The sequence below is a fragment of the Gymnoscopelus microlampas genome (assembly GCF_963454915.1).
Source record: "Gymnoscopelus microlampas genome assembly, chromosome: 13".
NCBI lineage: Eukaryota > Metazoa > Chordata > Actinopteri > Myctophiformes > Myctophidae > Gymnoscopelus > Gymnoscopelus microlampas.
The window spans coordinates 11,658,690-11,673,633 of NC_139950.1; the positions used below are offsets into that span (position 1 = coordinate 11,658,690).

General features: G+C 43.0%; 1 protein-coding gene across 2 annotated transcripts in view; it reads right to left on the minus strand.

Moving 5' to 3' along the window:
• Nucleotides 1-14,944, minus strand: part of dlg5a (discs, large homolog 5a) — a 115,786-nt gene that overhangs the window by 20,964 nt on the left and 79,878 nt on the right. For both annotated transcript variants that reach the window (XR_014602029.1, XM_084075444.1), the window contains exons 24-26: nucleotides 7,473-7,641; nucleotides 2,086-2,248; nucleotides 106-239 (exon numbers count right to left, since the gene is read on the minus strand). Coding sequence is in view for 1 of the 2 variants with exons in the window: in XM_084075444.1 (XP_083931570.1) it covers nucleotides 106-239; nucleotides 2,086-2,248; nucleotides 7,473-7,641 (466 nt within the window). In the remaining variant the exon portion in view is untranslated. The remainder of the gene's footprint in view (nucleotides 1-105; nucleotides 240-2,085; nucleotides 2,249-7,472; nucleotides 7,642-14,944) is intronic.

A 14,944-nucleotide genomic window follows, 5' to 3' on the forward strand; every position in this document is an offset into this window, starting at 1 on the left:
CCATGAATTCAAGTCTCCATGGGGTGACTAATCGATAGAAAAAGGTCATTGTGGGGGTGAAATATTCCCTCAAGAGAATCGATCCAAAAATCCTCTGCCCATTACCTGGAGCGTGAGTGGTTCCCCAGCTGGTACATGTGAGGGTTGTACTGAGCCATGATGGTGATGGTGTCACACTGCTGCCCAACGATCAGCCTCGCCTGCTGCTCCGTGGCGTTACGCAAGTTGATGCCGTTATACTGGAAAAGGAGAAAAGTGACAATGACGTTGCTGTCGGGCAGAAACACCTCCTATCTCCATGTTTTAACTTTGTGTTTTATTTGGTAAATTTAGACCCTATTTGATCATACTACAGCATCACACAAAAGCATCAAAAGTGGCAGATCCACAAGCTCGGGGAACCAGGTCAGAGGATGTTAACTAGTTAAACGTAACCCAACATTGGTGAGCACAAAATGACGAAGATAAGGTTGAACATGGGTGATGTGCTCCTTTAAGTAAGACATTCTTTTGGCAGATTTCACTTTTAATCTTGTTTTCACAGGAGGAAGGTGCTCATAGGATTCACTCCAAGTTCCTGAGACTGAGTTTGTTCCATTCGTTCCCCAAACAAGTGGAAAAAACTCCAGGACTCTCTGAAACTGGATGGATTGGTCTCTATAGAGATGTTTAGGGTACTACTTGAGGATGCATTACATATAAGGACTGCTTTGCGTAGTCCTTATTATCTGCATTGTGATGTTTTTAATGTTGTTCATTATATTGCATTTTATTTAAAGGTAGGGTAAGTGATATTTTTTGGTTAAAACAAAAAGTATTTTGTTAAAAGGTTAAAATACTATATTCTGATAGTAATCATTGCTATAGAGTGTTTTTTCAGTTACAGGAGTCTCCCCGTCTCTCCAGCTCTTTAATAAACAGAAAATTCATTTTTCGGTAGGTGTCAAAATCTCAACCAATCAGGAGAAAGTACCCATTTTTATAGTAATATTTTATAGTGTTCCAGTTCCAATTTTGCCTGCTCATTTCATAGTGTCATCACTTCCAATTTCACTTGTTTAATCTGTATCCTGATTGAGTTCTTTGTCCTGGTTGGATAAAATTGGAAATGAAACTGAAACTGAAACGAAAATGCATTTTCTGTTTAATAAAGAGGTGGAGAGACAAGGAGACTCCTAATACTGAACAAACACTCTATAGCAATGAGTACTATCAGAATATAGAGCTATTTAACAATTATTTTAACCAACGCAAATCACTTACCCTACCTTTAAATTGATATCGTTTTTTTGTATATCGTCGCTGTCGGACAGAAACCAGCCATCTCCATTATTCAACAAAAAAAAACTGTTAATGGGTTTTAAAAATATTTAACCAATGAAAAGTATTAAAAAGCGCTTTTGACTAAACCTCCTAACTCCATTGGATCCTCAAAACTGTCGGTCAAACCACCTAACTGCAACTTGTGTTAGTTTTCCATCATTGATTAGAATGATGAAGCCAGACGGAAAAAAAACAATCTCCACATTAATGGTCAAAAACCTCCTACTGTACCTCCACTTGAGCTGTAGTTGGGTAAAGTGACACATTCAAGTATCTGACAATGTATAAAGTCACCATACCAACTTTGATGAGGCAGTATTGTGCTGTTCTAAAAACATGTTTTTTTTTTTATTTCCTGATAAGTTAATATTTTGGACAGCAATATTTTGGACTGCCCGACAGCAGAGATATGCTGTGGTCATGTTGTACTCAGGGTGTCCTTGGAAAATACAGCTTGCTATCAGCGGTCTTCCCTGAATAAATAAAGGTCAATAAAATAAAACGCATTGCGAGCAGATTTTTATACATTTGAAAACTTCAAATGGGACCTACTGCATAATGACTATACTTTCTACTTTTGGTACTTTAAGTACCTTTTGATGTCAATACTGTTGTACTTTTACTCAAGTAAATTTTGAATTCTGGACTTTTACCTGTAATTTCTACATTTCAGTATTGATACTTTTACTTAAGTAAAACATTTGAGTACTTTTTACACCACTGCCACCAACACAACTGAGAGTGGTTGGAATCCGCTCATACCTCCAGTAACTGGTCTCCATACTCCAGCCCCGCCTGGTGTGCCATGCCGCCTCCGGTGACCTTGGAGACGAAGATGCCGCCGTTCTCCCCGCCGACGATGGAGATCCCCAGTGGCTCCGCCCCCTTGTGCACGACCACGTTGCGGGGTTCCTCCAAGTACGGCCTGGAAGGACAGAGGGGGGGGGGGGGGGGGGGGGACCGGGATGAACAACGACTGCCATCACTAGGGGTGTGCCGATACACTAATTTCACCAAACGATACGATACGATATTTGGCTCACAACTTCGATACGATTTCGATACGATACGATACGCACTTTTTTTATTATGAAAATATATGGAGGAGAAAAAAAGAAAATGCAAACAAATAATTCTGTTTTTGCATTATTCAGACATGCAAACTTGTAGCTTTTCAGCTACAATAGCCGTTTTGAATCCAAATAGTATGACACCTGACCCGAAAAAAAAACATGTTGTCACTCTTTTCACTTCGGGGACGTTTGCATGCCTAATTATTATGATTGTAAAAAAAAAAAAAAAAAAAAAAAAAATTTTTTTTTTTTTTTTCAAAAACGATATTTTTTTTTCCCAAAACGATACATATCGTCGCGAAAACGTATCGCGATATATCGCGGGACGATATATCGGCACACCCCTAGCCATCACAGCCAGAGAGGGACTGCGGGAGGACCAAATGATATCGTCTCTGTCGGGATGCAGTGCTGATTTCGTCCACTAAAACTATGACGAAAAATGTTCGGCGACTACCCTTTCTCACTGACAAAAACTAAATAAAAACGAAATACGATGACGCTACGGTGACTAAAACTATGACTAAACATAATGACAATTTCGTCAACAAATAAAAACTAGACAAAAATGTTGGAGAGGGACGAGTGGAGAAGAGATCCAGTAAAACTAAAAGACAAGTCATTTTATGTTTGGTTGCGCTCGGGTGTCGCGCTCTGAAAATAGCAGATCTACAGTACAAGCTCACAACGCGTCGCAGACGCGTTGTGAGCTTGTAGATTTTCAGCATGCAACCAAGTGTAAAACAGCCATTACGGCGCCATCAAGGCACCGCCAAAATACATTTTAGTCGACTAAATCAACTGTAGATTTAGTCGACTATAATTTTATCATATTTAGTCGACCAAAACTAGACTAACGGTAAAACATTTCAGATGACTAAAACACGACTAAAACTAAATGGAATTTGATTCAAAAGACTACGACTAAAACAGAATCAAAATTTGCTGTCAGAATCAACACTACACTGTGGGAGGACCAAATTACATCGTCTCTGTCGGGATGGAAACCTCATATGTCCAAAACTGTTACCTTTCCGGATTATAAAAAAAAGGCCGGCTCTATGCACAGCAGCCATCTTGGAAATGAATTGGGCCTCTTCCTTACTTCCTTCACATGTGTTACCAATGATACTAATGAAGGCTCTGCTCCATTGTGGTCATGCAGGGTGCTGATATTGTGCATGCTGGCTCACTAGAGGCACTCCATTTTGGTTCCCAAATGGCCCCTTATGGTGGGTGCATGTGTCACTTTGAGAGTGTATAAATGGAACTAAATGGACCATTTGGTTCCATTTGTACACTCTCAGAGTTATGGGGGTACTTGAAAATAAGACATTTGACAACCACTGTGCTACACTAAATGGAACAGAGCTTTAATCAGGATTATTGGTAACACCTGTGAAGGAAGTAAGGAAGGGGCCCAATTCATTCCCAATATGGCTGCTGTGCATAGAGCCTCTTCTGCTTTAGTGCTCTGCGTGCCGGGTTGAAAATCACTTGCAGGGGGATGAGATCTGAATGAAGGCGTGAAGTCATGTCAAGCTGACTTTTGGACATGTGGTGTGAGGTCATGAAGGCAGAGAGGAGTGGAACAGCAGCCATAAGACAGGAAACAGACAGTGTGAAGCAGTGAGCAAAGCAAAGACCACGTCCCCCCGGCAGTTCAGGACTGAGTTTCTAATCTTGGAACAACGTTCATAAGTGCAGATAGACGAGTTAATGCGGTACCATTTCGGCCACGCCGTCGTCAAAAGATACGTTGCCAAAATTCTTCAGAAATTCCAGACGTTTGGGTCTTGGGTGCAATTGGGTGTTCCAACAAGACAAAAAAAAAGTGGTAGAGGAATGGGTAGAGGAATTAAGGTTTTAGAATGGCCTACCTAAAGTCCTGACCTTAAACCCCATCGAGAACACGTGGACAGCGCTGAAGAAACAAGTCCATGTCAGAAAGCCAACGAGTTTAGATGAACTGCACTTATTCTGTCAAGAGGAGTGGTCAAAGATCCAGCCAGAAGCTTGTGAATGGCTACCAAAAGCGCCTAATTGGGGTGAAAATGGCCATGGGACATAATATCATTGCTGTATGTACATTAATGAACCAGCAGATTTGGTCACATTTTCAGAAAACCCTTAAAGCATTCATAAACATTTTAATTCATGATTTCTTTGTATGACAAAGTAGTATTTGCTCCATTCAACCTATTACAAAAAAATATAATTTTTTAAATTATTGGAAAGTCAAAACTGTCGTGACATACAAATGTCCTTTACAAATGTATGTAAACTTTTGATCACAACTGGATGTCCAAAACGGTTTACTTTTCAGGATTCAAAATCAAAAGTGGCAGATGGCGCCTGCGTTTCGAGCTTGCAGATCTGCTCTTTTGTGTGACGCTGTAGTGTGATCAAGTAGGGCGTTAATTTACGAAAAAACACAAAAAGTTAGAATGCCCCGACAGCAACCATGTGTGTGTGTGGATGAGGGGGGGGGGGCTGCGGTGACGGGAGGAGCATCCCCCTCGTTTCGTAGCACAGAGAGAGAGAAAACAAACCTGAGGCTCCTGAGAGAGGAGAACCTCGGCCTTGCAGCCAGAGGAATCCTCAGAAAAGATCGATTACGGTACAGAAATCTGGACATGGAAGAGCTACAGAACAGAGAGAGAGAGAGAGAGAGGGGGGAGGAGACAACAGAAAACGCACAGGAAGACGGGACGGGAAAAAGAACATGGTGCCAGAAGAAGTGAGGTGTGGAGAAGTGACCGGGGGAGATAGGGCCGCCCACAATTATTACATACTCGCCTAATCGCAATTATTTGAGATAATCGCAATGTTTCGTATAATTGTCATAATCATTGTTGTAAAATGTTCATGTATTTTCAAACATTTTCAAAAACACTGGAAATATTAGATCGCAGATCGGCTATTTCCACTATTCATATTTTTTTTTGTATAAAGTTATTAATTTATACTAAGTTATTTGTCATATCTGCCCTGTGCACCTTTTGTTTAAGAAGCCTAAAAGCCCACACAGAAATGTAGAATGCAATTTCTATTCATAATGTTCAACGACAGAAACGCAATTAAATCGTTGATCGGTAATTATTTGAGCGACAAAAAAATTGTGTGGAAGAAAGGAGATAAGAAAATGAACCACTCCAAAACAAACAGCGTATCATTTATCGCTCCTGGGGGGAGAAAAATTGCATCAAGCATTGACATGTTTTTTGTATCCACTACAGGGGTGTACAGCTTCATCCACCACAGGGTTTCAACTGGTGAATGTTGATGAGGGACAGTACCAACGCTGACCAAGATAGACCTGTTGCTTGGCAACCCCGATTCATAGGGGAGGGGGCTATAGGATTCTCCCAGGGGTTTAGACAATGGCGATATCATCGCTATGAGGTGTGGGGGGGGTTGCCGGCAATGTATTGAACTAGTATCATTTCTCATAATTTCTCAGAAAAATATTGCTTTGTTGAACTGAATTGCGCGGTCTGTTATGTCGAGTAGATAAACCTACAAATCACAACCCTCTCAACCCTTATTTCTTGGTCTGTAAAACGTATCGTATCTGCCATTTTAGCAACTCAATGTGGGTAATCTGGGGAAAGGTCTTCAGTTTGCTTTTCTGCTGTTCATTCGTGTTCTGCGTTGCGTTGCATTTGGCTGCGAAGCGGCGCTGCGCATATTATGCACAATGCAGTGCAACAATACCTTGGGGCACGGAAAGGCTTACGGTATCGATACCTGGGTTCTTTGATACCACAGTACACTTTTACTGTGAGCTTTCAGATGTGAGCTTAACTATTTGACTGCCATGGACACGTTAACTCGTCAAATTCTGCCAGGGCTCACCCTGCCAACGAGTTTGGACGAGTTTCCGTTCTTTAATTGTCTTATGAAAGATTGTGCTGTTCTCTGTCACCCGAGTGATCAATTTCACTTTCCTTTTTTTTTCTTAAATTTTTATCCCACGATTTTGCAACCCCATTTGTTTCACCCAGTGCCAATTGTCTAAGTAATCCTGGGCCCTAGGGGACACGGGGAGAACATGCAAACTCCACACAGAAAGGCCCTTTCGCCAACCCCACCTAGGGTATGGGCACTGATGACGCGGAGTAGAGGACACGCACCCAAGACCTTCTAGCTGTGAGGCGACAGCGCTACCGACTGTGCCACCGTGCCCATCAGGTTCACTTTCCACTCACCCGGATCTGGAAATAACGTCATACGAAGATTACCGCCACAAAAGCCAGAGTAGACGTAAAAATGATCCCAAACATGTTTGAAAGTGAAATATCCCGCTGTCGCCTCACAGCTAGAAGGTCCTGGGTTCGATTCCCGCCAGGGACGCTGTGGGCGCTGGGGGCGTGTCTTCTCCTCCGCGTCATCAGCGCCCATACCCAGGGTGGGGTTGGCGAAAGGGCCTACTCTGTGTGGAGTTTGCATGTTCTCCCCGTGTCTCCTAGGGTAGTTAATACCCTCACAAAAACATGTAGTAATCCTGGTCGCTATACTGCCTCCCCATGACAGCCGGGGCGCCTGATGGAGGGGAAGGGAACTGGTTGGAATAACGTGTTCCTTCCACGCGCTACGTCCAACCAGGGAAACTCCCCCCTGTCAGGTGACAAGAAGGTCAGTTGGCTCTCATGCACTGAAGGAAGCATGAGCTCGGCCCTGGCCTCCCTGGCTGTGGGGGACTGGTGTAGCGCTGGTGTAGGGCTGGTGTAGCGCCCAGGATCACTTAGGAAATTGGCACCGGGTGAAAAAAATGGGTTACAAAAATCGCGGGATAAAAATTTAAAAAAAAAAAGAAAGTGAAATATCCCTTTAAGCCCTGTATTATACTTTGTTGTACGATGAGCGCACCACCACGCCACATTGCGTCGAGTTGTGAGCTTGTAGATCAGCTATTTTCACTATGATTTCTTCTTTTTTACAATCGTTCATTAATCGTAAGCGTGGCAAAAGTTTGAAATAATGGCGATATTGATTTGAAGTCATATTGCCCCCAGCCCTACCAGGGTCCCCCTGACATATTGACACTTTGTTTACACATGTTTCCTGACCTACCTGTCTTTCCTGTGCTCCCGGATTGGCACAGGGCTGACCGAGATGCGCGGCAGGGTGGAAATGGAGCCCTGTGATTGGCTACTGGCAAAGGAGGAGGTCTCCAAATTGAGTGGCGACTGCGGGGGCGTGACGAGACTGGGGCTGCTGCACTCCGAGTGAGAGAGAGAGCCTGGGGAGGGGCGAGAGAGGTAAAGAAGATAAGGGTCTGGTCACCATAATACTAGTGGACATCAAACTTTTTAAATTATTTTCAATTACAAGTAACACCATAACTCTGAGAGTGTACAAATGCGGGTCCATTTGCACGCTCTCAGAGTTCCAGACCGGTAAGGGTCCATTTGGAACCCCCTCAAGTCACCCAGGGGGTCCCTGTACCCCACTTTGAGAACCAGTGAGGTATTTATAGGAATACATAGGAAACCGTTAACCACTTAAACTCCAGCCTCCGTATTGTGGGGAAAGCTTTAGCTGAAAACAGCAGATTGACAAGTTTGTCGATCGCCTATTTTCAGCGAAAGCTTTCCCCATAATAACAAAAAAAAACTAAAATACACTAGCATATAGCCCTGAGGGACTGCGCATAACCATATGGGGTTACAGTGTACAGTAGATTGAAATTTCAGGTACAGTGCAACTCAGGTGCATTTTATTAACTCAATCAGTGCCAATGACGTGTAACACGTATTTTTTTTCCCAAAGCCCAGAGTGCCAAAGACGCGTAACACGTCCAAACCGTGTTTTCATTTGTTTACGCTAGATGGCGCTCATGGCTAACACATGATACACCATTTCAGTCTCAAGTCACACAGAGATCTAGGAGATCACGTGATAGCAAGATCTCCTCCACCATTCATTTCCTGGTTAACGTATTTAGGAAAACGACTGTATCTCGCCTCCTGTGTTTTCCTCTGCATTTTTAGCGAGACATGCCATGTTCAACAGTCAATAACTAGCGAACGGAGGGTCGAAATGAAAGGCACAAGCACAGAGAAAACCTCCCGTGTTTGGCAACGATCGGAGGATCGATCGTAGTGGAGATTAATATTCTGTGACTACTTGAAAAGGTAAGAAAAACGAAAAATCACTGGCACTATTTGCAATTATTTATTGAATTACTTGGCACTGAATTAATTAGGTACAGGGGGTCTAAGTGGTTAAACTGTGATATTGATGTATTCCAAATATTATCAAAGTATTCTGTGGCACCCCTGGGACTTGCGTAGCACAGTGTGTGAAAATCCACACTCCACCGCTTTATTATAGCCATTAACACATTGACTGCCAGAGTTAAAACACCAGCCATAGCTGCCTGTGCCAGCCATTTTTGAGCTTTCTGGCCAGTCTATCTAGGCCCACAGAACATTTTGTGCTAGGACTATGAACACATGGAATACCTCAAAACAAAGATCAGAATCTCTACTTTTGCCAGAAAAAGAAAGTGAGTTCCTAGCATGTTCCGTTCTTTAGCTATTGCCAGTTGAATATAGCTTGGTTTCACCAAAATCAGCTATCTGGATCAAAAAGCTGAGATATTGAGGCTTTTGTGAAACAATCTCTCTCAGGCAGAACAGTGATTAGACCCTTATATTTTCACCTTCAGTGACACATTACTGACATCAGACATCTGCACAGTTGTTGTTTTCAAACTAACAACACTGAGAAAGTGCTTTTGAGTATACTTTTATATAGCTTTTTCACATCAACGTTTATCAACATGTGTCTTGTTGATAAACAAATCTCAAGCTCATTTCAACGTTTTTCTTTTCAAAGTTATAAGATCAAAATGACACACACCATTGTGTGTGTGTGTGTGTGTGTGTGTGTGTGTGTGTGTGTGTGTGTGTGTGTGTCAAGACTTGGCATTATCTGTGCCAATTGTTTGAGTTTGTTTTTACACACCATTATAATTTTACACACACACACAGGGAGAGGCTGTGTGTGTGTGTCTACTGTCCCCCTCTGGTGGTCAAAATAAATCCCTACATCTGGATAGTGACATTACTGACATCAGACATCTGCACAGTTGTTTTCAAACTAACAACACTGAGAAAGTGCTTTTGAATATACTTTTATATAGGACACATCCATCCATCCAATACAGACATATTGATGCCCCCTGATAGAAACCATATAGACATATAGACTGTATGCAAGGTAAGTGAGGAGGAATTATTTTCTGTGAATGCCATGCAGACAAGCACTGAGATCCAGATAGCATCTATGACATAAAACCAAGCAAAATCAGAAAATGTTTGACTTTTTAGATAGTGAAATGGACCCATAGGGTTGACAGTAATGGTCAAATAGGGCTAGCTATGTATGTGTCTTTCTATATTCTATGTCCAGGTTTTCTTCAGATTAGGATACTGATTTCACTGGTTCCATTTGTGCACACAAGACCTGCTAGTTTGCAATTGTATATCTATGATATAAAACCAACAGTCTACAGAACCCAATTACTGAATATCAGTCCCCCATAACTCTTGATTGTGTGCAAATGGAACTAAATGGACCCGTAGGGTTGACAGTAATGGTCAAATAGGGCTAGCTATGTATGTGTCTGTCTATATTCTATGTCCAGGTTTTCTTCAGATTAGGATACTGATTTCACTGGTTCCATTTGTGCACACAAGACCTGCTAGTTTGCAATTGTATATCTATGATATAAAACCAACAGTCTACAGAAAAAGTTTGAAACGACTCAGGCAGACACATTTGAACACTTTATATGTCTTTCAAGTACAAAATGGAGTACAACATACAAAGTACAACATACAAAAAACATACAAAAAATACAATATATCATCATTGTGTGTTTTGCTGGCCAGCACATCAATGTCTCCTCAGATCGCTCAGGGTGGAGGTGGTCCCCGTGAGGGTCTGAGGACGTGATGGCATAGATGTCTTTCACCGACAAAGATGGCATCACACACTCAGATCCCTTGGGGCAGTGAGAAACATTAGCAGCACATTCACTGCCAACTGTTGGCTGGCTCAGAGCATAATAAATCAAAGTCAAAATAAATACAAAATGAAAATAAAACAAACAAATACAATCAAAATGATTCAATAATACTTCTCCTTAGTATGGTAATCAATCGCTCAGGGCGGAGGTGGTCCCCGTGAGGGTCTGAGGACGTGATGGCATAGATGTCTTTCACCGACAAAGATGGCATCACGCACTCAGATCCCTTGGGGCAGTGAGAAACATTAGCAGCACATTCACTGCCAACTGTTGGCTGGCTCAGAGCATAATAAATCAAAGTCAAAATAAATACAAAATGAAAATAAAACAAACAAATACAATCAAAATGATTCAATAATACTTCTCCTTAGTATGGTAATCAAGGTAGCAATCAATAACATGGAGGGGTACCAAACAGCTTTTGCACTGATACCTTGTCTCACTCCGCTCTCCCCTCCTGACACAAACTCTGCACCATTTTGTTGGGTGCTTGTTTTTGGCAGTGGGGGGACAATACTGCCCTGCCAAGCTAAAGAGCAGTAACTACGAAAACAAAAAACACTGAAAAATGGGTTTAAAAGTGATCCAACTGGTCAGCCAAATGAGATATCGGCATATAAGTGATATTACACTAATTGTACATCTGTTCTTGAGGTTATTGTTTATCCCCCAAAATCACAAAGGCTAATTTGACTTTTGGGATACACAAATAAGTCGGTGTGACCAAAAACGTAGTTACTGCACTTTGGCTTGGCAGGGCAGAATAGACAAGCTCATGGACTTTCATATCGCCACTCAATCGGTCACAAGGTTCGCGACTTCTTGGTGCATAAGGACGCAGGGGGGGGGCAGGGGGGGGCGGAGAGGCCGGGGGACGGCAGGGGCGGGCAGGATGAGGCTGCTGGTGAGGCTGCTGCTGGTGAGGTTGCTGCTGGTGAGGTTGCTGCTGACAGGCGGCCGGGGGGGGGACAGGCGGGTCTGCTGGGACAGGGGCATGTCTCACAGCGGTCCAAGACTTGACAACGCTGAGGATGAAGTCATACATGCACTTACAGTCGCCACCTGGATTCCTTGTCTTGTAGAGTACGAATGCGTTGTACATTGCGATTTGGAATAAATAGACCACAAACTTGCTGCTCCACTTGGCTGTCTTCCTGATGAAGGGATAATAGCTTAGGTTTTGGTCTAGTCGGTCAACTGCATTCATACTCTTGTTGTATTCAAGGACACAAACTGGCTTCTCCTGTGGCACTTTGTCGCTGTGTTTTTTCTGCCTCACCATCTGGGTGCCCATCTCATCCTTGTGCTGGGTTGTGATCAATCGAACGATGCGTTTGTCTCGCCAGGCCAATAACATCACTTTGCCATTGTGAAGCATCTTACGTTGTCCCACATTCAGGCTGGACATCGTCACATCCCTCATGGCTTGTGGTTCTCCTCTTTTTAGCCTCATGGTACCACAGGCATGGGTGTTCTTCTCAAGGAGGAGTTCATACAGCTTCACGGAGTTATAATAGTTGTCCATGAACAACGAAAACCCGTACCCTGTAAGACCCTGCAACAGAAAGATGACTGTGTCTGGTAGGGAAGAGTACTGTCCAGAATATGGCTTCATTGAGTAGCAGTACCCCGTTCCAGAATCGCACAGAATGTAGGACTTTATTCCATACTTGGTGGGCTTCATTGGGTTGTACACTCTGAAGGATAGGCGTCCCCTCCACAAAAGCATCCCCTCATCGATGCTGATGTTACGACCTGGAACAAACATCTGCTTGAATTTGTCTGTCAGGTACAGCAAGACCGGGTTGATTTTACAAAGCCTGTCGACAACAGCAACCTCACCAGCAGCTTCGGCGGCGGCAGCGGCGGCGGCGTGAGCGGCAGCGTCAGCCTCATTGTTGGTGAAGTGGAGAAACCGCCAGATGATCTGGAACCTGTTGCGTGGCATCTTTTTGCCGAAGAACGAAGTGAGTACAGGGTCATCGGTCGACCAATAGTACTCTAGTACAGGCTTTCGAACAAGGCCAGTGAGGAACAACAGGGCCAAAAAGTTTTTCAGCTCCCCCACTGAAACCGCTTTCCAGTCCTTCACCCTGCTTTGTGGATGCTGCGCCACTTCTTCTTCACTCCTGGCCTGGATGAACACGTCAGCATAGTGGTTGGTCTGCTCTACTATCATCCCTAGCAGCTCATCAGTGAGGAAAAGTGAAAGAAAGTCTACAGGCATGGTGGAATGTAGCTCCGCCGCAGCATTTCTAGGACCCGGACTAGCAGTGAAAGGGATGTCCTCCCTAGGTTCCCAATCTGTGTCCTTCCACACAGGCTCTACAGCTGACGGCCTCCCACCATGTCCTGTGAATTACAGAAATACACAATTACCATAAAATACATCTTTTTTGTTTGTGTGGCAGTGTTGATTTATATGAAAATATGACTAAAACTAAATGGAATTTTATTCAACAGACTATGACTAAAACTGAATCAAAATGTACTGTCAAAATCATGTTGTTGTGGTACATGATTTTGTGACATTTATCATTGCAGAGTGGGGTTTTAGCGAGGGCTGGCTCTGTATGTGTTTGTCTATATTGTATGTCCAGATTATGACACTATGTGGAATTGTATTCAACAGACTATGACTAAAACTGAATCAAAATGTACTGTCAAAATCATGTTGTGTGGTACAGCTGTGAAAACTGTCTCACCTCTTTTACGCCCGTCACGTGGTACTGCGGTTGAAGGTGATGGCCCCGTTTCCTCCACATCCATCATGCCTGAAATCATAGTAAAACATAAAATAGTTTGGTAAATAAGATATACAATTATATTCACTGCCAGCATGGCAACTTTAGAATGAATGACATGTATCATGTCATGAATGACATGGGCTGGCTCTGTATGTGTTTGTTGTATGATGTACTGTCAAAATCCTGTTGTGTGGTACAGCTGTGAAAACTGTCTCACCTCTTTCACGGCGGACACTTGGTACTGCGGTTGAACATGATGGTCCTGCTTCCTCCACATCCATCATGTCTGAAATCACAGTAAAACATAAAATAGTTTGGTAAATAAGATATACAATTATATTCACTGGTGGTGGTGCATTACTTTGTGCAACTTAGAATGAATGACATGTATCATTGCAGAGTGTGTTTTTTAGCCAGGGCTGGCTCTGTATGTGTTTGTCTATATTGTATGACCAGATTATATGTATGACACTGTGTCAAACACAAACAGAGTTTAGCCCTAAATGACCAAATACAGTAGCCTGGTTAGGCAAGGCTACCATTACAGTACGATGTGTACAAATGGAACCAAATGGACACGTGATGAAGAAAATGGCATCTATAAAAACCAACTGTCTAATGAAAATGTTTGAAACAGACTTACCATTCCTAGCAGACTGTGTAGGCCTATGATGAGATGACGACGCCATTGCTTCATCAGACTCATCTTCGTCGTCTGAAAGTAAACAAGATCAAACACTGTTGATGTTGTGGACATAAGGGGACCTTTGATGAAATTTATTATGATGGTGGGGGCCTCGGTGCACCTGGCCTCCACCCCAAAAAGTAAAGCCATCAAGGGAATTTGATAGTCATTGTTGACATGTCCTCATGTCGACCCACAACAGCATCAAAACATTTGTTGACGTGACATGACCTCTTCCCTTTGAAGTATGCCTACCCCCCCAAAAAAAACAGATCTACACAAATCTTTGTTTACAAGGCCTCATGTCGACTCACAACAGCATCAAAACATTTGTTGTGGTGACATGACCTCTTCCCTTTGAAGTATGCCCCCCCCCCAAAAAAACAGATCTACACAAATCTTTGTTTACAAGGTCGTCATGACATGAACTCTTCCCTCTACCCCCTATGAAACCATTCATATATGAATGGTTTCATCCTTTTTAGACAAATTGTTTGATTATATAAAATGGCACCATTCAATGATCATAACAATATAAAGCACTACGTTGTGATGCATTGAATTGTTTGGTGCCATTTTATATGTTGATATAAGTAAGCAGTGCCCCACATACTTTATACAAATATCAGGTAAAAAGTAGCCGATTTACAAGCTCACAACGCGTCGCAGCGGGAGGCGTTGTGAGCTTGTAGATCTGCTATTTTGCAACCAAAAGGTAAAATATGATAAAATATATATATATATATATATTCTTACCACTGGGAAACCGATCCAGACATTTTTTCCTTGGGCTTGGCTCCCATGAACAGTCAGAACAGTCAGAATCTGAGCTCTCTTCACCGTCAGTAGTGTCTGGGTCTGGGCCTGGGCGATATGACTCGGTCTTCTGTCTGCTGCTACGACGCAACCGGTGCCCGGGATCGGGATCGATGTCTGGACAGTCTTGTAGCGGTGGGTTCGTGTCCTCAGGCTCAGATACCCTCGCAGGTGGTGGGGGAAGTGGTGGCGGAGGTGGTTGCTTTTTCTTAGGCCTCCGTGCCCGTTGCTTCTGGCGCCGGGGGATGGTCGAAGACAC